This window comes from Octopus sinensis, unplaced genomic scaffold, assembly GCF_006345805.1.
Source record: "Octopus sinensis unplaced genomic scaffold, ASM634580v1 Contig09534, whole genome shotgun sequence".
In the NCBI taxonomy this organism is placed as follows: domain Eukaryota; kingdom Metazoa; phylum Mollusca; class Cephalopoda; order Octopoda; family Octopodidae; genus Octopus; species Octopus sinensis.
The window spans coordinates 101,204-126,500 of NW_021831846.1; the positions used below are offsets into that span (position 1 = coordinate 101,204).

A 25,297-nucleotide genomic window follows, 5' to 3' on the forward strand; every position below is an offset into this window, starting at 1 on the left:
CTGATATGGCATCTGTGTATCTATATCAATGTGGATGGTAGTATCCCTTTGGAAGTGTGCGTGCGTGTGTGTGTGGGGGTGGAGTGGGGAGAAAATGAAATGTCAGTGAGGTTCAATAGAGGAAGTCGGGTATTTAGAAGGGGTTGTAAGTTTTCTTAGAAATAAACTATTTCAAGCAGGCGCATCATAATCATCATTTAACAACCCCTTCATGTTTGCACCGTGTGAGATGGTTTGAGGCAGATTTTTCTGTTGGCAATCCTCACCTATTTCCACCTATTTTCCCATAGCTAGACATATTTTGCCTTCTCGACTGGAAACGAAGAACTTAGCTTGCACGGTGACGCTGCTCGTCCACAACCATCATGTCTAGACAAGGGTACACGCAAATACATGCATGCACCCACACAACAGGCTTCTTTGTAGTTCCATCTACCAAATTTACTCACAAGGTCTTGGTAAGCCTGAGACTATTGAAGACATTTGCTCAAGGTGCCACACAATGGGTTTGAACCCAAGACCACATAGTTGGGAAGCAAGCACCTGTCACATAGCCATGCACAATGCTTATATTTTCAATGCATTTTCCAAAAGAGTCGGATCTTTACGGTTTGAACAGCAGTTTTTTCTAGCGGTGTCATATGAAATTGTCCCCCATAATTATGACCCTTAGTATCGATCTATTCAATTTCAATCTATTTTAGGGTTAGGGGTGGGGGGAAGGGTATCTTTTTTTCTTCACAAATGTAAATAAACCCAATCTGTTTCTTAAACGAAGGACATATTCATACGGCACAGAATGTTTTCACCTCAATGGACGGTCATTGATTGGTTGAAATTGAAGAAAAAAACAACAAATCTTACAAACTATATTTTCTCAATAAAGCCAAGAGAAAAAAAAGATGTTTTATAAACACATTCTACCAGTATACGAAGTTTAAAATTTTTTAGTTACCTAGAAATTATATTAAAAACTGCCGTTCAAACCGAAAAGATCCTAAGAGTCTTTGAAATTATGGCTAAACATGTTGAGCAGAGACAGGAGTGATGATGAACCACATTTCAATATAATAATTCTTGTTTAACCCTTTACCATTTAAACCAACCATACTGGCCCAAATATTCTGCTTATGTTCAAACCAACCTGATTGGCCTCTCACAGCTACCCTACCCTGTCATTTTAAAAATAATCACATGAAAATCTCAACACTAAAAGACAAGGCATAGTAAATTTGAAACAATGCAAATAAACATTACATTTGACTGGATAATCTGAATACCAAAGGGCTATGCCCTTGTTTTACAGTAATTTCTGTAAAAATTTAGCATAAGGGGCAAAAGACAAGGCAGATGCTACAGTTTGCTATTATAAACCACAGTTCCCAAATTAACTTCTCTTTGATTAACATGCTTTTCAAACATCATCATCGTTTAATGTCTGCTTTCCATGCTAGCATGGGTTGGATGATTTGACTGAGGGCTGCACCAGGCTCCAATCTTGGTTTAATTTGTCAAAACATTTTCGTCGCTTTGAGACCGCGACCTGTTCACTGACAAAGCTTCATGCTGCATCTCGAAGTTTTTCTTGGGGTCGTTGGTAATGAAAAGGTTGGGAACCACTGATCCACGTGATGGATTCTCTTGTTGTGAACGACAAATGGTGGGGGTTCAGTAAAATAAAGCATTAATCATGTTCTATGGACACGAATGCGTCTCTTGATGTCTTCTGGTGCTTTGCAAACCTTTTGGCAAATGGAACAAGCTGCAGGCTCAGTCTGCTCGAGTGCTTGTGGATCATTTATTGTGTTTCCTCGAGTGGAAGGCTAGGCCTGCTTTGCTTTGTACCACAATAAGGTTTCCGTTTGGAAGAGCGTTTTACCAGTGTGCCTTCATGCTTGTCTGAAGTTGGTCCCAATGCTGGAGTCGATGTTGCTCAAAATCTTTGAACTGAGGAGCAGCAGGACTGGCACCAGGTCCTATATATATATTTCTTTACTACCCACAAGGGGACAAACAAGGGCAGACAAACGGATTAAGTCGATTATATCGACCCCAGTGCGTAACTGGTACTTAATTTATCGACCCCGAAAGGATGAAAGGCAAAGTTGACCTTGGCGGAATTTGAACTCAGAACGTAACGGCAGACGAAATACGGCTACGCATTTCGCCCGGCGTGCTAACGTTTCTGCCAGCTCACCGCCCTAATATGTAGATAGGTTAGTTATAGAATTCATTAGAATATAGGTACATCAATGCAGTATGCCAAAAATGGCTGAGCACAAAAACAGGGATCATAGGAAGTTAAAAGAACCATGAAGGTATCGTGTTGCCAGCATACTGTAGATATGTAAATACCAACTCCAGTTTAACTGCAGATCGGATTCAGGGCTGGGGCTAGTTGCAGCATAGATATTAAAAAAACCCAGCAAAAATGGGGCTTAACCCCCATTTGTGCTAGTTCATATATGTATCACATCATTTAATGTCCCCCTTTTCCATATTTACATGGGTTGGACAGTCTAACAAACTGGTTTCTATAATTGGATGCCTTTCCTAATGTCAACCACTTTACAGTGTACGGGGAGCTGCTTTTTGCATGGCACCAGCACTGGTGAGGTCACCAAGTACTCGCAAGACAGGACTTACTCAGTTGAGTGGAGTGTAGTACTGAGAGATGTGGCAGTGTGATAGTGAGAGAAGTGTCTTGCTGAAGTGAACACTTGACTTTCCCATCTGGAATACCATCAAGATACAAGGTGAATATAAAAGAGAACAGGGATAGAGGAACAGAAAAAGGTGGGTAGGTAGGTAAGTGTACCAGAGTGAAAAGTCTGTTACATGATTAATGGTGGGTGTGGGTTACTGTTCCTCTTAGGTTGAGACCCTTCTGTATTGGGAAGGGCATCTGCTTGTAGAATTGTTTAATCCAAATACTATGTATTAATCAAGTGAGTTATGATGATTTGTCTACAACACTGAATAACAAGAAGTCAATTTCTTTTGTGATTTGGCTGACCGGGTTTTTGTTCAGGAGCTAGCTTTCATTGAAATCTGGGTTTTCTATAACCATTATTGGTGTTGGTGCCATGTGAAAAAAAACCAAAAAACACCCAGTGTACTCAGTAAAGTGGTTGGCATTAGGAAGGGCATCCAGTTGCAGACACCAAGCCAAAACAAACAATGGAGCCTGGTTTGGACCCTGGCCTTGTTAGTTCCTCTCAAGCTATCCAACCCATCCCTGCATAGAAAACGGACATTAGATAATGATGGTAATTATGTGCAAATTGATTTGAGAATTTCTCAACTATTCACTTTGACTGAAACGCTTTCTCACAATTTGGACATTTTTTTTTTTTTTCACTGTTTGTCATTGATTATGGCGATGCTGGGCATTACCATCAATAGTCAATTAGTTTAACTTGACATTTAGATCCTTTGCTTGTCCTGTGCATCACATGATGCACAGGACATATTTTGTCTGGCATCCCATGCACAGTCCCAATATTGTTTTCATCCACAAGAGTAACTTGAGACTTTTTGGAAGGAAAATGATATATTATAGGCGCAGGAGTGGCTGTGTGGTAAGCAGCTTGCTTACCAACCACATGGTTCCGGGTTCACTCTCACTGCGTGGCACCTTCGGCAAGTGTCTTCTACTAAAGCCTTGGGCCAACCAAAGCCTTGTGAGTGGATTTGGTAGACGGAAACTGAAAGAAGCCCGTCGTGTGTATATATATATATATATATATATAAAAATAAATATAAGAGAGTGGTCACTATGTGGCTCACTCTAGTAATAGATCCAATAGGTTTCAACCACAAAAATACATGTTTCCCATGAAAGTCAGTACGATTGTTAGCTCACATCTAATTCTCTCACCCTTATTAATTAATTATATATATATATATATATATATGTGTGTGTCTGTGTTTGTCCCCCCAACATCGCTTGACAACCGATTCTGGTGTGTTTACGTCCCCGTCACTTAGTGGTTCGGCAAAACAGAACGATTGAATAAGTACTAGGCTTAAAAAGAATAAGTTCTGGGGTCGATTTGCTCGACTAAAGGCGGTGCTCCAGCATGGCCACAGTCAAATGACAAACAAGTATAAAGAGTAAAGAGTATTACTCAGACTGTATGGAACCATGGCTACAGATGTTTGAAAGCAAGCATGGGTGTTTGACAAACTTATGAAAATGCTTTGGGCAGGCAAAAAGGTTAATGCCTTTCTGAGGGCAAGAACCTTACAGATGTTAGTTCATCCTCAGGTGCGAAGGAAACTTAGCTAATTCATTCTCTACTTGCTCTGGTTGATTTTAATACATCCACTGTGAGGGGAACCTCTACCTGCTAGAAATAGCTGTCAAGATACCTCAGCATTTTGTCTCAAAAGATATGTTAAATATTGGAGTCCTGAAAATGAAATGGGGATGGTCACGGCTGGAAAGTAACCATCAATCACTTTCGTCATTCGCTGCTGGGCCGCATCTTCGTTCCGCGTGTCTCAGACAGGTCCTGACCTGTCTCTGGGTTGGCTCTTGTCTAAAATAAACAGAGGTGATGCTGAGGGTGGGGTATGCGGTGCAGACAGTAAGCTTGACAACTCTCGCTTGAGGACTGTCTGTTCTTTAGTGGCAGACACTTTGACCCGCTACTCGCCTATGACGACAGTCTTATATAAACCTTCTCCTCCCCATTTAAGCTCAACGTGTTTGCCTGCTCTCTCTCTCTCCCCCTTGGTGTGAGTGTGGCAGTTCAGTGTCAACAGTATACGCCTTTTTTAGTTCAGGTCATCCCTTTTTTTATATTTTTTATTTTTCTGTAGACCCTTAATTATCACCGAAGGCCTTTCTTCCATCGTCTCGTTTCCAGGCAGTATCTATCTACGGCTACACTAGCCAAACGTAGCTTTTTTTTTCCTCTAATGATATACTGGAGAGAAAGCTCCAGCGGATCGTGAGGGGGTGTCATGGGAAGAAATGAAGAATAAAATCACAAATAGCAACAAAGCCGAAAAACATCGGTGGTGGGGGGGAGGAAATACCTGGAATTTCGGCATTTTTATTGACTGGTTTGGATTTGATTGATATTTGTGATTACTCGTTCTTTCGTCAGCTCTGTTTATAATTGAAATGCGTGGGTTAGCGACCTGGGGGGTGTGGAGGATTGTGTGGGTAGAATTTCAACTCAAACGCGAGAAATTTTATTTCAAATACTCAATTTCTGAGAACAGTCTGACCTTCCAGTTTCTTCAAATCTGTAATCAACACCGATTTGAAACCTTTCTCACGCGACTTGCAGCCGTGTCTGTGTCCATCGTTATCATTTCAGAGAGAGAGAGAGAGAGAGAGGCGGGGTGCGATTTATTCTTGACACCAGAGTATTACTGACAAAAGAGCAAAAGAATTTGATTGATCATTACGATTGATCTCATTTATGATTGATTTCGACTTAAATAGGAAAGAAACCATTCTTTTAAACACAACCCTGAAAGTTTGGGGAAGGGGCCCAGTCGATTACAGGGACGCCAGTGCTTAACTGGTATTTAGTTTATCAACCCCCGAAAGGATGAAAGACGAAGTTGACCGGTGGAATTTGAACACGGAACGTAAAGTAGGAAGAAATTCCTTGGGGAAAAGAAATGATGAAAAGCCCATGTTGTCCTCTATAGAATTCGAACTCGCATTGTAATCACACTTCAAACTAAACTATCATGAATCATTTTCGTTTTTTTTTTCCCCCTTTTCAAATCCCATCGGCATTGATAAATTCATTCAATCAGCTAAAGGTGTCCGTCCATCTAGTCCACCTTCTTTCCTTCTAAAACTGAGCCTGTTTAAGTGAAAGATCGATAAATGTTATTGCTAGAAAAATAAAGATAAACATATGTAGATTGATCTGTGGGGAATGCCTCTGTCGACGTCTGGTTTAGAATAACATTGCATAATCTTACAAATATAGATTACATGATAGATGTGTGTGTGTGTGTGTGTGTTTAGAAGAAAATTTCTGGTGACAGTCGGCCCCGTCTGCACTTAAAATGTTTTCGAAAATTCGATGTCTCGTCTAATAAAGTATTGATGTGACAAACTCAGTTTTATCCAGATAACAAAATGCATAAACACATACGGACAGAGGTGCGCGCACTGTCTGTGTATAAAACCGTATTTTCGTGGCGTTCTGTTTGCAGTGACCGCAGCGGAGAGCCAAGACAGTTCGATCGGGGTTGACGACGAAATTCCTGGCTTTGTCTTTGGTTTTGTGTTGCGTTTTCTCCGTCTGTCTGTCTCTCTCTACCAACCGTGACGCCCACTCACTATTTCTCGTTGGTGCTCTCTCTCATTCCGTTCTCTTTTGTTTGTTATTAAAGGTGTCTCTCTCTCTCTCTCTCTCTCTCTATCTATATATATATATATATATATATATATATATGTATGTATAATGTATGTATATGTGCGCGCAAATTTATGCGTTTGTATATGTAAGCTAAGGTAGACATGGAGGAGATATTCTCTCTCTCTCTCTCTTCTCTCTCTCTCGTAAAACCTCCGTTTTCGATCTGCTAGAAACAGCAGCCAAGTCTCTTAAATTCACACCGCCAGCATAAAACAAAACACGGGGCAAATTTCATAATGTAGTCCTTCAAGATGACGTCTGAAAGTTAGATGGGATGGTCACACTGGTGGAAAGCCACAGATCTATTTCTTGTCTCTTGTTATGAGACACCGAATATCCCTCTTTGACGTTTCGTTAGTCGGCCAATTCCTCTCTTCCCCATTCTTTCTTCCGGCCTCTCCTACACACTCGACCTTCACTTTTCTCCATCTCAACAATAATAATTATTTTTGTCTCTCTCTCTTTCCATCCATCCATCCATCCATCCATGCCTCCCTCATTTATTTATCGTTGTCATCGTTTATGCTTTCTTCTCCGCCATTCCGTGTTTGGGTTTCATTTACCCCCACCCCCCGCCCACCATCCCCTTTATCTTATCCCCTATTTCTCTTAATTTCCGACTTGCCTCTTGATTTAATAATTCTTTCATTTTTTCCCCCTCTAATTTTACCCTTTTAACACCCCTATCTATATATTTCTATTATTTCTCTCATTTTCTGTCTAAATTCTCCCAATCTCCTCTCCTCTCTCTCCCTCTTTCTTTGCTTACTCTGTTGACGGTTTTTCATTCCCCCTCCCCTTTACCCCTCTCTCTCTCTCTCCATCCTTTTCTGGTTACTCTTTCTTTTGCTTCTTTTCAGTTTTAGTCTATCGCTTTCACCCTTATTCTCTTTGTCTTTTTCATCTCTATCGCTTTCATCCTTTCTTTCTCTCTCTCTCTCTCTCTCTCCTCTCTCCCTCCCTCTCACCATTCTCTCTCCTCGATCTCGCCGTTATCTCCTCCTCTGCGTCTCTTACCTCCCTCTTTGTTTCCCCCCCCCCCTAAACCCCCCTCCCCACCAACGTTGCCATCACACGCACGCTTTCACTCACTCACACACACACACACACACTCGCTCACGCACACGCAAACACTGCTGCTGCTGCTGCTGTGCTTGCTTGTACTGTGGTAAACTACTACTTCCGCCGCCGCCGCCACCACCACCACCTCCACTAGTACCACCACCGCCGCCGCCACCACCACCATCGTCAACCTGCTTTCCTGTGTGGTGAGTTGCAGTGTCAGTACTGTCGAGTGCGGTGGTGGTAGTGTCTGTCCCGCAGTAAACACAAAACAACACACACACACACCCACCCACCAGACACCCTCGTCTCTCTCTCTCTCTCTCTCTCTCTCTGTTAATTTCTATGTTTTTCTACTTCAATTTATTTCTTCCAATGTAAAAACTCGGTTTGAGCACAAAAAGCTTCAAGGTAAGTCATTAAATTGGAATCCTCTATTAATGGCACTGATGTATATACATATATACATATATATATATATATATACTCTTTCTACATATTCCGGAAACAATAAATGCACCACATGTCTTTGTGTCTGGGTGGCTGGATGTATATTTCTATAAATAATTGTTTGCCTCTGATTATTATTATTATTATTATTATTATTATGTCCAAGGTGTTTCTCTATATCCATGTACTTGTTTGTATATGTAAATTATATATACTCCTTACTACAAACACGGGCCAACAGTGTTCACTACATGGGTAGTTTTCGACCTACAAGAAATGGCAGTTAAGTCCTTCTCTCTGTCTTGAAGAAGAAGGCACAGATCTTTTCGGTTTGAACGGCAGTTTTTAACATAATTTCTAGGTAACTAAAAAAATTTTAAACTTCCTATGCTGGTAGAATGTGTTTATAAAACATCTTTTTTTTTTTTCTTGGCTTTATTGAGAAAATTCTATAAGTTTGTTAGATATTTGTTTTTTTTTTTTCAATTTCTGCAATTTCAACCAATCAATGACGTCTATTGAGGTAAAAAGCATTCTGTGCCGTATGAATGAATGTCCCTCGTTTAAGAAACAGATTGGGTTTATTTACATTTGTGAAGAAAAAGGAAGATACCCTCCCCCCCACCCCTAACCCTAAAACAGATCGAAATGCAATAGATCGATACTAGGGTCATAATTATGGGTGACAATTTCATATGACACCGCTAGAAAAAACTGCCGTTCAAACCGAAAAGATCCGAAAGCATACATTGAACAGAATAATGCTGTCCTGGAAACTGAACTCCTTAGAGGGAATTTTAGCTGGGAAGAAAAGAAACTGATAAATATTACACAATCGGGGGTCGGCCTTAGACACCCAACACCATGACCACCACTTATGAACATTTTACAAACCTTATTTGAAATAATTTCTTTGCGTGCTTCTGGTGTTCTTCAATGTTTGGGGGTGGTTACGAATCAACCATTATAGCCTTCACTTCTCTTTCTCACACTTAAAACAATGAAGCAAACAAAATAGATAACAGGTGTTTGTGTACACGTTTTAAATCTCTTTTGGGTGTCTGTTGTTCGTGGTTAATTTGTTGCTGTTGGTTAGTAGCTGGCGAAGAACCCTGATCTAGTTCACACCTATGATCAAAGAGGTCGACTTTGGCTTTCATCCTTTCGGGGGTGGATAAATTAAGTACCAGTTACGCACTGGGGTCGATGTAATCGACTTAATACCTATGTCTGTCCTTGTTTGTCCCCTCTGTGTTTAGTCCCTTGTGGGTAATAAAGAAATAGGTATTCACACCTATGATCAAAGAGGTCGACTTTGCCTTTCATCCTTCCGGGGGTCGATAAATTAAGTACCAGTTACGCACTGGGGTCGATGTAATCGACTTAATACCTATGTCTGTCCTTGTTTGTCCCCTCTGTGTTTAGTCCCTTGTGGGTAATAAAGAAATAGGTATTCACACCTATGATCAAAGAGGTCGACTTTGCCTTTCATCCTTCCGGGGGTCGATAAATTAAGTACCAGTTACGCACTGGGGTCGATGTAATCGACTTAATACCTATGTCTGTCCTTGTTTGTCCCCTCTGTGTTTAGCCCCTTGTGGGTAATAAAGAAATAGGTATTCACACCTATGATCAAAGAGTCGACTTTGCCTTTCATCCTTCCGGGGGTCGATAATTAAGTACCAGTTACGCACTGGGGTCGATGTAATCGACTTAATACCTATGTCTGTCCTTGTTTGTCCCCTCTGTGTTTAGCCCTTTGTGGGTAATAAAGAAATAGGTATTCACACCTATGATCAAAGAGGTCGACTTTGCCTTTCATCCTTCCGGGGGTCGATAATTAAGTACCAGTACGCACTGGGGTCGATGTAATCGACTTAATACCTATGTCTGTCCTTGTTTGTCCCCTCTGTGTTTAGTCCCTTGTGGGTAATAAAGAAATAGGTATTCACACCTATGATCAAAGAGGTCGACTTTGCCTTTCATCCTTCCGGGGGTCGATAAATTAAGTACCAGTTACGCACTGGGGTCGATGTAATCGACTTAATACCTATGTCTGTCCTTGTTTGTCCCCTCTGTGTTTAGCCCCTTGGGGGTAATAAAGAAATAGGTATTCCAGCCATGGCCAACAGATTTGTCTCTCTCTCTCTTTAGTGAGTGAGCGGTGTTATATGGAGATTTTTGACTGCTATTCTTAGACTTTGGCGACCACATAGGTTGTTGGTTCCTAGCATTAATTTATTTGTCCCTCCTCAATGAGTGTAAACTAGTTTTAAATAATTGCTAATGTGTTCGTGAGAATTTTCCCATTTCAAACATTTTCACGTGTGGTTAAGTTGGTACATAAATTAAGAAGTAAATTTGGTTTTAGATTTGGTGTGAAACGATGGAATTCAAATAGTGTTGGGTAGTTTGAATAGGAAATGTTGCTTTTTATGTATATTGTCAGTTGGTCAGGAATTTATGACAACACCTTTTTCTCTTTTGATGGCAGTGTGTGTATATTAGTATACACACGACTGCGTGAATCTTTTTTTTTTTTTTTTTGCTTGAACTGTCAAGTGTTCTTAACACTCTACGCATACGTACGCGCATGTATATATGTACAAACACATATACACACGCGCGCGCACACGCACGCATATATACACACATTCGGACGGCACGCGCACACTCTCTCTCTCACACTCACTCGCTCTCTCACACACTCACTCACTCTCTCACACACTCACTCACTCTCTCACACACTCACTCACTCTCACACACTCACTCTCACACACTCACTCACTCACTCTCACACACTCACTCACTCTCTCTCACACACACTCACTCACTCTCTCTCACACACACTCACTCTCTCTCTCACACACACACTCACTCTCTCTCTCACACACACACTCACTCTCTCTCACACACACACACTCACTCTCTCTCTCACACACACACTCACTCTCTCTCTCACACACACACTCACTCTCTCTCTCTCTCACACACACTCACTCTCTCTCTCTCTCCACACACACACTCACTCTCTCTCTCACACACACACTCACTCTCTCTCTCACACACACACTCACTCTCTCTCTCACACACACACTCACTCTCTCTCTCACAACACACTCACTCACTCTCTCTCTCACACACACCTCACTCTCTCTCTCTCTCTCACACACTCACTCTCTCTCTCTCTCTCTCACACACACTCACTCTCTCTCACACACACACTCACTCTCTCTCTCACACACACACTCACTCTCTCTTCACACACACACACTCACTCTCTCTCTCACACACACACTCACTCTCTCTCTCACACACACACTCACTCTCTCTCTCACACACACACTCACTCTCTCTCTCACACACACACTCACTCTCTCTCACGCACTCACTCACTCTCACACACACACTCACTCACTCTCACACACACATACACTCACTCTCTCACTCACACTCTCACACACATTCATGCGCATGTGCTCACACACACACTTCACATACATACCTCCACTTCGCTCGATCTACTAAGTTTTCTGTAATCAAAGTTTGCAATATGTAAAATATATTGTATATATATTCTGTTTCTTACATTACTATACGCGTATTTGTGTGTACAATACTGTAGTGCTGCGTGCGTGTATATAACACGTATACGTTATATGTAGTGTCGTGTACAATCTGTATATATGGCCAGCTGGTAGAAACCGTTAGCTCTGACTGAATGTCTACGTGGACACGGTTAAGATGGAAATAAAGCTCTCACCGCTCTTTACATATTCTTTGTCCTACATCTTGTCCCATGTCTTTGTATAGAACCGTGTCTCCCTTACATAATTTCAACTGAACTTTGTCGGCAGACTTACAACAAACTTTTTGCCATTTACCACGTATATAAAATCTCTGTTGGCATATAATGTGTGTGTGTGTATATAGAGATGGTATATATATATATATATATATATATATATATATACACAAATTGAGATAGGGGTTGTAAATGCAACCCTCCATGGGATAACATATATCCAATATATATATATATATATATATATATATATATATCCACTCATACACTATATACTCAGACATTGTATATATTGTGTATACTTTAATTCTTAGTGTGTATAATGTGTGTACACTCTCACGGACACTGTAAATACACCTTAGACACCACGCACACTGTGTAAATACATACTCTTAGACAGTGTATATACACTCACGCACACGCTGTATATACATGTATATATACACAAACTTATGCCTTGAAGGATACCATACCTTAAGTGTTTTTGGCGATGCATATTACAACTGGAAGTAATGATGCAAAAGATGTAATAGTTTTGGAAAGAAAGTTTTTTTTGTGAAAGAAATTAACCAGTTGGACATTATTTATGGAAATCTTTTAAAAAAACACAACAAATTCCATTCCATTAATGGTCTGTGCTTTAATAAAAGTGCTGGAGCTAGCTTCTGCTGAAAGCGAACTTCCAGCAGCGCCCGTCTCTCTTCTTTTAAAAAATTATTTTTAAGGTTTAATTAGTATTTAATTAATAGACCCGAGGAGGCATGTTTGGTTAATGATATTTATTTGGTCCTTTACATACATCCCTCTCAATTTTTCTCCCATTAGTGTGATCACACATGCATATATGTGTATTTATAATTCTATATTTATTGGAAGGTATTGAAAGCAAGAAGAATACAACTCAATATTTTCTGTTTACAACGAACGCCATTTCTTCAACCATTCTTTTCTCTTTGTCTCCCCCTCCCCCTTTTGTGTGTCTCTCTTTGTTTTTCCCTCTCTCTCTGTGCCTTTCTTTGATGACATTCTCTGTCTCCCTCCACCACTCTCTCTCTCTCTGCCTTTTTTTCTTTGATGACATTCTCTGTCTCCCTCCACCACTCTCTCTCTCTCTCTGCCTTTCTTTGATGACATTCTCTGTCTCCCCCCCTCTCTCTGCCTTTCTTTCTTTGATGACATTCTCTGTCTCCCCACCTCTCTCCCCATTTCTCTCTCTCTCTCTCTCTCTCTCTCTCTCTCTCTCTCTCCTGCCATTTTATCCTAAGTTTCGCATCTGTAAACGGGATATTGAAATCTTGCGTACATTTCAGACTGTTTATTTTGTTTTTTCGTATATTAAATATATGTATATATAAATATAAGCACGCACTTTCGAAGGCTAAACAAAAGTGTCTGTGAGGATTTTTATATAAACACGCGCACCTCAATTTTTTTTTTGTGTATATATAAATAATATATATATATATATATAAAACTGAATTTGTATTTATTTGAATATACGGCGAAGGACTGCCTAAATATATAGCATAACAACTGTGTATATTTAAATATACAGTTTAACTGTGCGTGTATAAATATTTAAATAACAGTGTGACTGAATAACAGCTGAATGTATGTGTTTATATACATGTGTGTGTGTATATGTAATGTCTGACTGGCGGAGTGATTTGATGTAATGTGTGTAGGCTTCTGCCATCTTTTATCATTTGCCATGCAACGAGCCGAAGTTATCTCATTAACTGGTTCGAATCCAGTTGTGTGACCACCCATTATTAAAAAGAAAGGAGGGGGAAAAAAAAGAAGAGAGAAGCGTTTGACGACACCCACCCCGCGTCATCACCACAACTGCCCACCACCCCTGATATTGATTAATGGAGTGAAGAGTCCCAGTTTGTAAGAAGTTACCAAGACACCGTCGAATACACACAAGTAACAAGTGCCTATTAATAACTGTCCATTATCGAAAACTCGGTGTTTGAATCCGTCTATTTATCATATTTACTAGCAATGACTTCTCTTAATTCTCTCTTTAAATGTTTGTTGGTTTCGATGTTGTAGCAAAAAAAAAAAAAAATTGTGTTTAACCCCAGGTATTCCCTGAAGGAGCAGGCGCATGATCAAAAACGTTCTCAGTTCGGCAGTGACGTAGCTTTTGGTTTTAATTTTTATTTATATAGTAATTCGGTCATAGGGCTATATTATCATTTTTTCCCCCCATTTCCTGTATGATTTGGGTGCCGTTTTTACCAAGGCAATCCGAGTATCAACTGCGTTGGTATTGGGGAACCTGTGAAAGCCATGGACACTTGTAATAGACCAAGCCTAGTGTTTCAAAAGTCGAGCAACTGTGTAGAGGTAACACTTTTGTTCAATTTGTGGGTGTTTGTCTTAGTAATGAACCAAGTTTTTTTTGGAATTTATATCATAATCTGTGGTGTATTTCTCTTAAGATATTCAGAGATGGAGGGACAGGACCTCTCATCAAACGGGTGATGTCGATATTTTGATTTGAACGCCAGTGGGGAAATGTGGGTGGACAAAAGGGAATGAAGAACTTGACAGTGTTCATTGCAGGTTTTTGGGAGATGAATTGCTGTAAAGGCAACTGGGATCTTTTTGGTTTGAACGGCAGTTTTTTCTAGCGGTGTCATATGAAATTGTCACCCATAATTATGACCCTAGTATCGATCTATTGCATTTCAATCTCTTCTAGGGTTAGGGGTGGTGGGAAGGGTATCTTTTTTTTTCTTAGCAAATGTAAATAAACCCAATCTGTTTCTTAAACGAAGGACATATTCCTACGGCACTGAATGTTTTCACCTCAATAGACGGTCATTGATTGGTTGAAATTGAAGAAAAAAAAACCCAAATATTTTACAAACTATAGAATTTTCTCAATAAAGCCAAGAGAAAAAGATGTTTTATAAACACATTCTATCAGTATACGAAGTTTAAAATTTTTTAGTTACCTAGAAATTATGTAAAAAACTGCCGTTCAAACCGAAAAGATCTGGCAACTGAGGTAGGAAGAGGTCTTGCAGATATCTAGTTCCAAGGAGAAATTACATAAAAGGTTGCTCTGTATGTACCTAAACGGTGCACATAATTTTATCACAAGAAAAAAAAATATTGCACATGATTTGTACAGCTACTATTAAAAAAAATAGAGGGAACAGTTTTTGAGCTTGTGATTATTGTGTTGGTGAGTGCGAGGGGGTGCCAAAAATTTCTTGGTTTTAAGGGTATCGTGAAAGGCCTAGCTGGAAGCCTAGTCTTCAGTTCTTTTAGAGGGCTTAGAAAAGTCGGACCACTGCAATAAGTGTGTGAATCTGAGAGGGGAATATGTTGAATAAAATTATAAATAACTGATCCCCCTATATTTCTTTTACCCAAAGTCAGGAAATTTTGTGCACCCTCTTGTATCGCTTAAGCGGTTATGACTTGGTGTTGTTAGACCAGCGTTTCTCATAGGGATGGGTCTTTGAGGATTAGAAATGGGGGCAGGTGAATTGTTGTTCTAGTAGAACAGTTTCCAAGATTTTTATTTATTTTGAAACATGTCACAATGCTGTCTCAGAGTGAAGAAGATATCAAAAAAATTAAAAAGTCTAATTTTTTGGTGGAGCTGGTAGCTGTTGGCCTGAGAACTATTTATCTGGGTGGGATGTGTGTGTGTGTGTGTGTGGCAATCTTATAGAAGTGTGCAGTAATTAGTGATGGGAGCCAATGTTGAGTAGGTGTTGGAAGTGTTTCTTGGCAATTAAGAATGGTAGTCTATTTTGAAATTTTCATTATCAGTGGTTGTCATCCTGTATTTCCTTCACCTTCAGAAATTGTGCCTGGGACCACATTGATTTCTTTGTTCTTTTCTAAGATAGCTCTTGATTTGAGGGAGATCTGGCCTTTTTTTTTTTTTTCTTTTTTTTCTAACAGGTCTAGCAACCACGTTCGGCTTTTAGGTTTTGGTGATTACTATCTTGTTTTCTCACCACCCCAGCTTGGCATGGATTGGACAGGTTTAATTTCATATTGTGCATTCTGTGAACTAGTCATTTGGGCGTAGTTTTCTAATGGGCCAATCACTGGTTTGCAAAAAAAAAAAAAAAAAAAAAAAGGTGTTTTATTTGAATGCACCGGTTTGTCTTTTCTCAGATATCCCTTTGCGTTGTCCATAGGTTGGATGTGTGTGTGTGCTCATTTGTAACTATTGCAGGAATTGTTGTGTGGCTGAAGTTTGCTTTGCAACTACATGGTTTTGAGTTCAGTCCCACTGTGACAACATGGACTAGTGTCTCCTTAGTTAGTTTCAGTCAGACGAGAGCCATGTCTGAATTTATAAATGGAAAATGAGTGCCATATTTAGATGTTTGTGTGTGTCAATCTATGTAAATAGGTGTGCATGTGTGCACGTTAATGTCTCTTTGTCTTGACTGATAGTTGTAAATGAGCACCGTTGTCATACATGTGATGTCCTTCATTTCCGTTTGTCTGTGAAAACATCTGCCCATGGGGGAAATATTACATTACTTGGAAACGGGTGAGGGTTGGCGACAGAATGGCATATGGCTGTAGAGAATCTGCCTCAGTAAATCTTGTCTGAGCCATGCAAGCATGTAACAGTGGATGCTATAAGGTTATGGATGAATCACTGGTTTCATTAAGTTCATTTGTTTTGCTCAAATGAATTAGCATGTAACTGGCTGAGTATTCCACAGATACATGTACTCTTGATGTAATTCTCAGGTGGAATCAGCATGGCACATGCTATATTCAAAGCTGCACCTTTCAATTACTGGTATAAACTGTCTGGGTGTTCATAAAGTTTGTCTATTCAGTTTTACTTGCAAGGAATCAGTTGACCTGGGGCTATAGAAAGTGACGTTCCCAAGATGTCACAGATTGGACTTGAACCTTGTACTTTGTGGAAAAGTAATAATCTTGCTTACCTTAAAAAAATATTTTGTTGGCTTTGTGCCCATGTTAGAAACAGCCATTATGATTAATGTAATGAGAAGATAGATGTATTAACTGTGGCTTAGTGGTTAGGCTGTTGCATACATGATTGTAAGATTGGGGTTTCGGTTCCTGGACTGGGTGATGCAGTATGTTCTTGAACAAAACACTCCATTTCACTCACCTGGCAAAAAAAAGTAATCCTATAATGGACTAGTATCCCATCCGAGAGTGGTGGGGAATAAATACACTATGAAATCTGGGAAACTGGCCTTATGAGCCTGTGGCTCAGGAAGGACCTTTGATCCTTGGATTAATAATCTTATCAAAATTATTGAAACTTTTCATAAGGTGTGTACTATTGCTTTTGATTCCTTATGGGTTCTGATGTTTAAGAGCACTGTTTATATCCTCATTTTAATACCCACTTTTCCATACTTCCATAGGTTGGATGAAGTTCATTGACTGTAGAAAATCTGTTTCCAAGCTAACAAATATTTTCTTCATAGCTTGATATGTTTTTGCAGAATGTTGGACAAGAATGGCATTAACTGACAACATCTCATATCAAGACAAAGAGTCATACATAGAAACATGATAGGCTTCTTTCAGTTACCATCTTCCACCTCACAAGTCTTTGATCAGCCTGGGGCTATAGCTAGATGCCCATGGTGCTGTGCAGTGGGACTGAACTCAAAACAATGCAGTTGGGAAGCAAACTTCTTAACTATACAGCCACACTTGTGCCTGTTTATAGTAAGTCTATATATTGGTTTCAAATGTTGGTACAAGGCCAGCAATTTTGGGGAAGTGGGTAAATTGATTTACACCAAACCCAGTGTTCAACTGGTACTTATTTTGACCCCAAAATGATGAAAGGCAATGTAGTCCTGAGTGGATTTTGAACTCGAAATGTAATGGATGAAATGCTGCCAAGCATTTTATCCAGCACTGAAACAGTTCTGCCAACTTGCTGCGTTATGGTAGTCTATATATTATGGTTTGCATGACTGGGATGAGTTGATTTTGTGTTTTTAACTCTGGTGAAATGTTTACAGCATGGGTTCCCAACTGGGGTCCACAGAAGCTTTAAGGGGGTCAACAAGTAAAAAAAAAAATTTTTTGTGCGTCCATATATAAATTTTGTTTACTAGAAGAGGTACCGGTATTTACTGAAATTTTCCAGATTTATATTTGGAATTTGTTATGAATATAACGATTTTCATTGTTAGTTTTTACTAACCTACAAACAAACATTTTATTACAAAAGTTTACATGTACATATATGGGGTCCACAGATAAGGTAGCTCTCGTGGAGTCCACAAGCAAAATAAGGCTGGGAACCCCTGGTTTACAGTGTCGTTGCTCTGTTTCATTCAGTTTAATCTTGGGTGTCTTATTCTTGGCTGTGTCAATAGTATTCTGACTAGATTTGTAATGCAAACCAATGAAGGGCAATAATGCTTTCATCTAATGGGGCCCACTGTTTCTTGTACAGTTGTTTTGAAGTGATATGGATGAGTGGCTAGCATATTGTATTACCTACTCATGGGGCATGAATTGAAATCTGAGCACCTGATTATGAGGGGGCAGGGTACTATCTACATTGCTTCAGTTTTTATCTAGCTGTTAAAAATAGGCAACAGGTTTTTTGAGATACTTGATATACTGCAATTCTAGTCAATGAATAGACAAGTGTGGTATACTCTTTTACTTGTTTCAGTCATTTGACTGCGGCCATGCTGGAGCACCGCCTTTAGTCGAGCAAATCGACCCCAGGACTTATTCTTTGTAAGCCCAGTACTTATTCTATCGGTCTCTTTTTGCCGAACCGCTAAGTAATGGAGACGTAAACACACCAGCATCGGTTGTCAAGCAATGCTAGGGGACAAAAACACACACACACACACACACATACATACATATATACGACAGGCTTCTTTCAGTTTCCGTCTACCAAATCCACTCACAAGGCATTGGTCGGCCTGGGGCTATAGCAGAAGACACTTGCTCAAGATTCCACGCAGTGGGACTGAACCCGGAACCATGTGGTTGGTTAGCAAGCTACTTACCACACAGCCACTCCTACGCCTATATGGTATGTGGTAAGAAGTTTGCTTCTTGATCACTCAGTTCCAGGTTCAGTTTCGCTGTGTGGCATGCCTTGGGCATGTGGCCTCCACTGTTGTCCTCGACTGAGCAAAGCCATGCGAGTGGATTTGGTAGGCAGAAAAAGAAGAAAAAAAAAGTGCTATTGTCTCCTTACTTTGATTTTGTGTGATTGTTGGAAATTAGTGTCGTCATACAAGCAGTTACCTTCATTTTCTATCTTTGAAGGCATCTGGTCTTACTTGGAAACGGGTGAGGGTTGGCAACAGGAAGGGCATCCAACCATGGGAATTCTGCCTCAGTAAATTCTGTCCAACCCATATGGTTATTGGAAAAGTGGATGTTAAAACGATTATGGATGAGTTATCTTTCACATCAAGCCATAAAACTAAAACTGAGCATCCTCTTTCAAAGGTCTCTTAGAGCTAAAGAGGAGACAGCTCCTGTCCTCTGCATTTCTTCTTGTATGTGCATAGAATGGAACATTCTATGCACATACTGGTTGAGTATACTATGATCTTGCCACTTTCTCCAACATTTCTCCATCGACATTGTGTAACTTCAGTAAGTCTGATAGATTTTGCTCGAGCAGATGGAGAGCAAGAAGAGGTAGTCAATTGTTTGTACTTTGAGGGACATAGAGGCTAAATATCTGCTATGCAGTGATTAGACGTGTATGTGCAAAAGGTTAGTCAAAAATCTTGTCGGATTGAAGACCCTTGCAGTAATAGTGGCTTAAACAGAAACGGCTTTTTTTTACAGATTACTGTAGGTAACTTGACAGCACAGCTTGATATTAAGTTAAATCAGTATATGTACTTAAAACAACAGATCAAAATGATCAAAACAATGTGTAAATATGACATTTATGGACACATTTTTATATTGATGTTAGTATTACATATGTTGGCAGTGTTCCTGTAAGACAGTACTGCAGGGGCCGCATTGGTCAGCCAGTTTTGAAATGTGTTTCACAAGAAATGCATTAAATTCTATATTCAGTTTGAATATAGTTTGAGGAATTATCTAATGTAAGAGAGAGAAATAATGCTAATCCCCTTCCTTCTAGCATTCATCTGTTCTCTAATGGAGTCATTAGAGAACTTTTTTGGTTTAGAAAATTTATAAGATGGTTGAATATATACTCTCTTTACTCTCTTATACTTGTTTGTCATTTGACTGCGGCCATGCTGGAGCACCGCCTTTAATCGAGCAACTCGACCCCGGGACTTATTCTTTTGTAAGCCCAGTACTTATTCTATCGGTTTCTTTTGTCAAACCGCTAAGTGACGGGGACGTAAACACACCAGCATCGGTTGTCAAGCAATGCTAGGGGACAAACACACACACGCATATATATATACATATACATATATACGACGGGCTTCTTTCAGTTTCCGTCTACCAAATCCACTCACAAGGCTTTGGTTGGCCCGAGGCTATAGTAGAAGACACTTACTCAAGGTGCCACACAGTGGGACTGAACCCGGAACCATGTGGTTGGTAGACAAGCTACTTACCACACAGCCACTCTTGCTGTACTAGCTATATTTGGTCCAAATATTCTACTGGTCTTTGTTTAACCCTTTTGTTACTAAATTAATTTTGAGATGCTCTGTGTTTGTTTCAATTACTTTAAATATAACAAAGAATTTAATAAAATAACTTAGTTATCTTTCAGCTGGTGTTAGGAACATAAATTGTGACTAAGGTTTGGTGGAAGATTTTAATCCAAAACTTACGAAAACAAGACACTTGTACTCAGCTGGGTTGGTAACGAAAGGGTTAAACTGGCCTGGCCTCTCACCTACCTTTATGTCATTTAAAAAATAAACTCATCAAAACCTTGAATGCCACAGGATAATGCATGATTAATTGAATGCAATGAATAAGCTTTACAGTGTAATCTCTATGCTAAAGGGTTAAATTAGAAATAATTGTGGTTGGAAGAGAAAGAAAAAGATTGCTTATTTAGTTTCCAGGCAAATACAAGAAGAGACAACTTGCAACAATACTATCATACATGCCTTGTGAGTGGATTTGGTAGACGGAAACTGAAAGAATCCTGTCGTATATATGTATGTGTGTGTGTGTTTCTGTGTTTGTCCCCCTAGCATTGCTTGACAACCGATGCTGGTGTGTTTACGTCCCCATCACTTAGCGGTTCGGCAAAAGAGACCGATAGAATAAGTACTGGGCTTACAGAGAATAAGTCCCGGGGTCGATTAAAGGCGGTGCTCCAGCATGGCCGCAGTCAAATGACTGAAACAAGTAAAAGAGTAATACATAATATTCTAAGTTGAAATAGTGATGAAAGATGTACTGTATAAATGTATAATATTGTACATTGTATGCTGTAGGAGGATGCAACTGTTTAAAGAATAATTGATGCCATCTGCATGAAAAAAAATCCTTGTGGATTGAAAGTGGTTTGTGTGTGTGTGTGTTGGCTTCTTGTTTTGACATAGCTTGATTGAATGTCATTTCCAATATTGTGAAAATATTACCTTGTTTGAAAACTAGTAAAGGCTGCTGACAAGAAGGGCATCTGGCCATAGTAAATCTGCCTTGAACTCTGACTTATGCAAGCATGGAGAAGTGGACATTAAAATATAAGTAAGATATAATCTCAAGTTGGCAATAATTAGGTTTATTATGAATGGTATGAGGCTTGAGGTAGGCATTGTTAGCATACTAAATCACTAATTTTAGATTTGCTAATTTAAGTAGTTACATTTTTTATTTCTTAAATAACACCCTCACCCAAGCCTGTTTTGACTCTTATTTTCCTGTCATCCTTATTGCTACCCTTCTCACCTAACCGTAAACTAAACGCTAATCCAAAATTATTTAGCGTCTGCTTTCCATGCTGGCATGGGTTGGACAGTTTGTCTGGAGCTGGGGAGCTGAAACAGGTTCGAGTCTGATTTGGTATGGTTTCTATGGCTGGATGCCCTTCCTAACAGCAATCACTCCAAGAGTGTAGTGGATGCTTTTTACACACCACCAGCATGACTAAAAACGTGGCAGTGTCTATGGTGTTGCTTGATGTGTTAGAAATACCAGCCAAATCTCTAGATACAGTTTTCTTTGGAAAAGAGGACATGTTAATGTAGTTTTAGATAAATTTTATCTTGGTTGTAGTTGGGATGTTTTCTAGGATTGATTTTTATCTGCTGCATCGGTGCTAACCTGGGGTTGAACAACTACCTTCAGAAACTCTGTCCCAGCCCATGCTTCCCTTACAAGGCATGAAGGCCTGGAATGGCTAAAGAACATTGATCTTCTTCTTTTGACTAATTAAACTGTATTGCACAAGCTCAGAACTTTCCTCTTAATCTAATGACATTGTAAAAAAACCAATGTCTTAACCTGTTGGAACAAGACTAAAATTGACATGACCTCTAATCCTATTTTCAGCAAATATATTTACTTGAAAGTTATTGATTTGTTTTGGCTAGAAAACGGGGTTGAACTTTCTATAAGCAATCAAATTGATTTCAGTGTACTACAAATACTTTTTTTACCAATACTGAAAGTTTTATCTCTTAGTAGTGAGGTACTGAAATTATTTACTGTAATAGCTATAGGAATGGCTGTGTGGTTAAGAGGCTTGTTTCTCAACCACATGGTCTTGGGTTCACTGCCCACAGCAGTGTGGGCAAGTGTTTTCTACTGTAGCCCTAAACCAGCAAAAGTCTTATGAGTAGATTTGGTAGATGGAAACTGAAAAAAGCTCATATTTGTGTTTGTGTATGCCCTTGTCTTAATCATGTAATGATTGTAAATAAGCATCTGTCATACAAGTGTTGTGGTTTCCAATCTTCCATGAGAAACATCTGGCCATAGGAAAACAGGTAATGGTTGGTGGCTGGGCATCTGACTAGAAATTCTGTCTGATCCATGCAAGCATGGAAAAATAGATTTGAATAGTTTGGCATTTAAACTGGCCATATCCAGCTTAAATATCCTGTTTCATGTTCAAACCAGCCAGATCTGGCCTTACACACATTCCCTGCAGTGTCATTCTAAAAATTAGCAATCACATCATCAAAATTTCAAAGCTGAGATTTTTACCCAATTAATTCCACACAATGTGAATAAATGAGTATTACATTTGACAAGAGTAATCTGAATGCTAAAGGCTTAAATGAGAAATATCAAGTCTGGTGTTTTGACTTGAACATCTCAATGTTGTTAATACTGAGACTAAATAGTTCTAGTTGAAAAGTTTAAAACCATTTTGATGGCTTCTCTGTCTGCAACTGGTTTAATGTTTTCAAGAGATTCTTTTGGCATTCTTGAATATTTTTTATTCTTTTTTAAAACTATTTGGGACAGTTTTTACTCAGTTTTATGAAATGATGCATGATTAATAATTCAAAAATGTGAATAAACTTTACATTTGATAGTGTGTAATCTGAGAATGGCCTGATTGTTGTCTACGTTTGCCTCCCTCCCTTATATACACACCTCTCTGCTTTTTTGCATGTATACACCATGTATATATTTACAACTACTAGATCACTAAATTTAAACTGGCCATATCTTCCATGAATATTCTACCTGTTTTTTTAATGTTAAAGCTGGCCAGATCTGGCATCTTGTGCCTACCCTAATATGTTTTTTTAAAAATAAACAATCATGTCATCAAAATCTTGAAGGTATGAGATAATGCATGATTAATTCAAAACAATGTGAATCGATAAACATTGTATTTGATGGAGTAATCTGACCGCTAACAAATCATCTGATTGATGTCTATACTCCCCCCCCGCCCTTCCCACTCACAAAAGGAGCAGAGGTGTATGTATATACCATGTCCCCTCACACTGCACCTTACATACTCTCTTCAATTGCTGGCACTGCATGATTATCTGCCTTCATTCACAAAAAGGGTTGTTCCTTTTTTTTACCCTTCTATACTACAAGAAATGTCAAATCACCTATTGCAATTTCCACCCTTTTGACACCATCCTGCGTGGGACTACCCATGATCTTATGATACAAATATCCTGCTCGAGTATTTTGTATGTTTTGTGTTCAAACTGGCCGATTCTGGCCTCGTACCTATCCTACACTGTCTTTCTAGAAATATGCAGTCACATTACTGAAATCTTGAAGTTACAAGATCATGATTTAATTCAAAGCAATGTGAATAATTGACATGGTTATCTGAATGCTAAACATTTTAATTATAACATTCCATCAAGACACCATATGTATGTTCCAAACACCAGCTTAATGAATGAGTTATTTTACTAATTTTTTAATCAAAATTAATTGAGACGAAGCAGTACATTTCTGTATAAATTTGATAAAATGTGTTACTCAGTATTACACTCACCGCCTTCGTATTACTAGTTGGAGGTGCTCGACCACCGAGACTAGTAATTGGGGTAGAGGTGCTTGACCACCAAGACCAGTCAACTGGGGGAAGAATTCTCTATATGGTCACTCAACATGCTAGAAACAGTAATCAAATTCCTTCAAATCATTCCTTACAGTTTTGAAAATAGGGAAGATTCACTAGCCAATATGGTCCAACATGTCCATTTATTTCAGTCATTGGACTGTGGTCATGCTGGTGCACCTTGAAGGGCCTCATAGAATCCACTCTGTACTTAAATCTGGTACTTATTGTTTCTTTCTGCCAAATCAGTTACAATGATGTAAATACTCTTAACATGTTGTCAGTTTCTCTCTTACGACAGGCTTTTTGCAGTTTCCAATTACAAATTTACTCACAAGGCAGAAGTTAGCCTAAGGCTATTGTAGAAGATACTTGCTTAAGATGCTACATAGTGGTTAAGTTTGTTACTTAACAATGTAATTGCGTAGTGAACTAAAAACTTCATAGCGGTACCTGCACCAATATATATGTGATGATCATGGTTGGAATGGCCTTCCATGATAGACAAGCTTGATCAAGACTGACCTAAAACTATAGATATCTTTATATATAAAAGTGAAGTTGTGTGTCTGTCTTCTACGATTTAGATTCCTAACTACTCCCACATTTTGCGATGCAGTTTAACCAAAACCGGGTATCTTATAGTCGTAATTCATATGGAGCCCTTCTGGGTATTAGCGCGCATCTACGATGGGTCTACGATTTTAAAAATAATTTACCATTTTTTTTCCATTTTAATACATTTTTTCGCTATTATATAAGGGAAGTAACTCTCTAAAAATGTCTACGATGAGTCAACGATTAAAAAAAAATTTACCCCCATTTTTAATGCATTTTTTTGCTATTTTTTGGCTATAACTCTCTAAAAATGCTTATATACTTATTTCCCTTACAAACCCGAGCAACGCCGGGCGATACTGCTAGTTGTTTATAAAAAAAAAATTACTATTCTATTCTTGTTTGAGCTTGTTAAGACTGATGTCAGTACACAGTTTCTAGCTTTAACACTGAAGTTGATACAATGGAATACAAAATTTGATTTGTGGCTGTGTAGCTTGAGTGTCTTCAACTATAACCTTGGGCCAATGAATTCCTTGTGAGTGGATT

The 25,297-nt window shown here is 39.1% G+C and overlaps 1 protein-coding gene across 9 annotated transcripts in view; it reads left to right on the forward strand.

Moving 5' to 3' along the window:
• The window catches only part of LOC115228109 (eukaryotic translation initiation factor 4E transporter), a 145,034-nt gene that overhangs the window by 35,427 nt on the left and 84,310 nt on the right, over positions 1-25,297 (forward strand). For 5 of the 9 annotated variants that reach the window (XM_036498836.1, XM_036498837.1, XM_036498838.1 and 2 more), the window contains exon 1: positions 13,999-14,070. The exons of 2 other annotated variants lie outside the window; for them this stretch is intronic. In XM_036498836.1, coding sequence (XP_036354729.1) covers positions 14,014-14,070 — 57 coding nt within the window. In that variant the 5' untranslated portion in view covers positions 13,999-14,013. Of the gene's footprint in view, positions 1-7,716; positions 7,872-13,497; positions 13,527-13,998; positions 14,071-18,977; positions 18,980-25,297 lie in introns of those variants that run through there. 2 more of the 9 variants (XM_036498833.1, XM_036498832.1) reach the window with 2 other exon arrangements.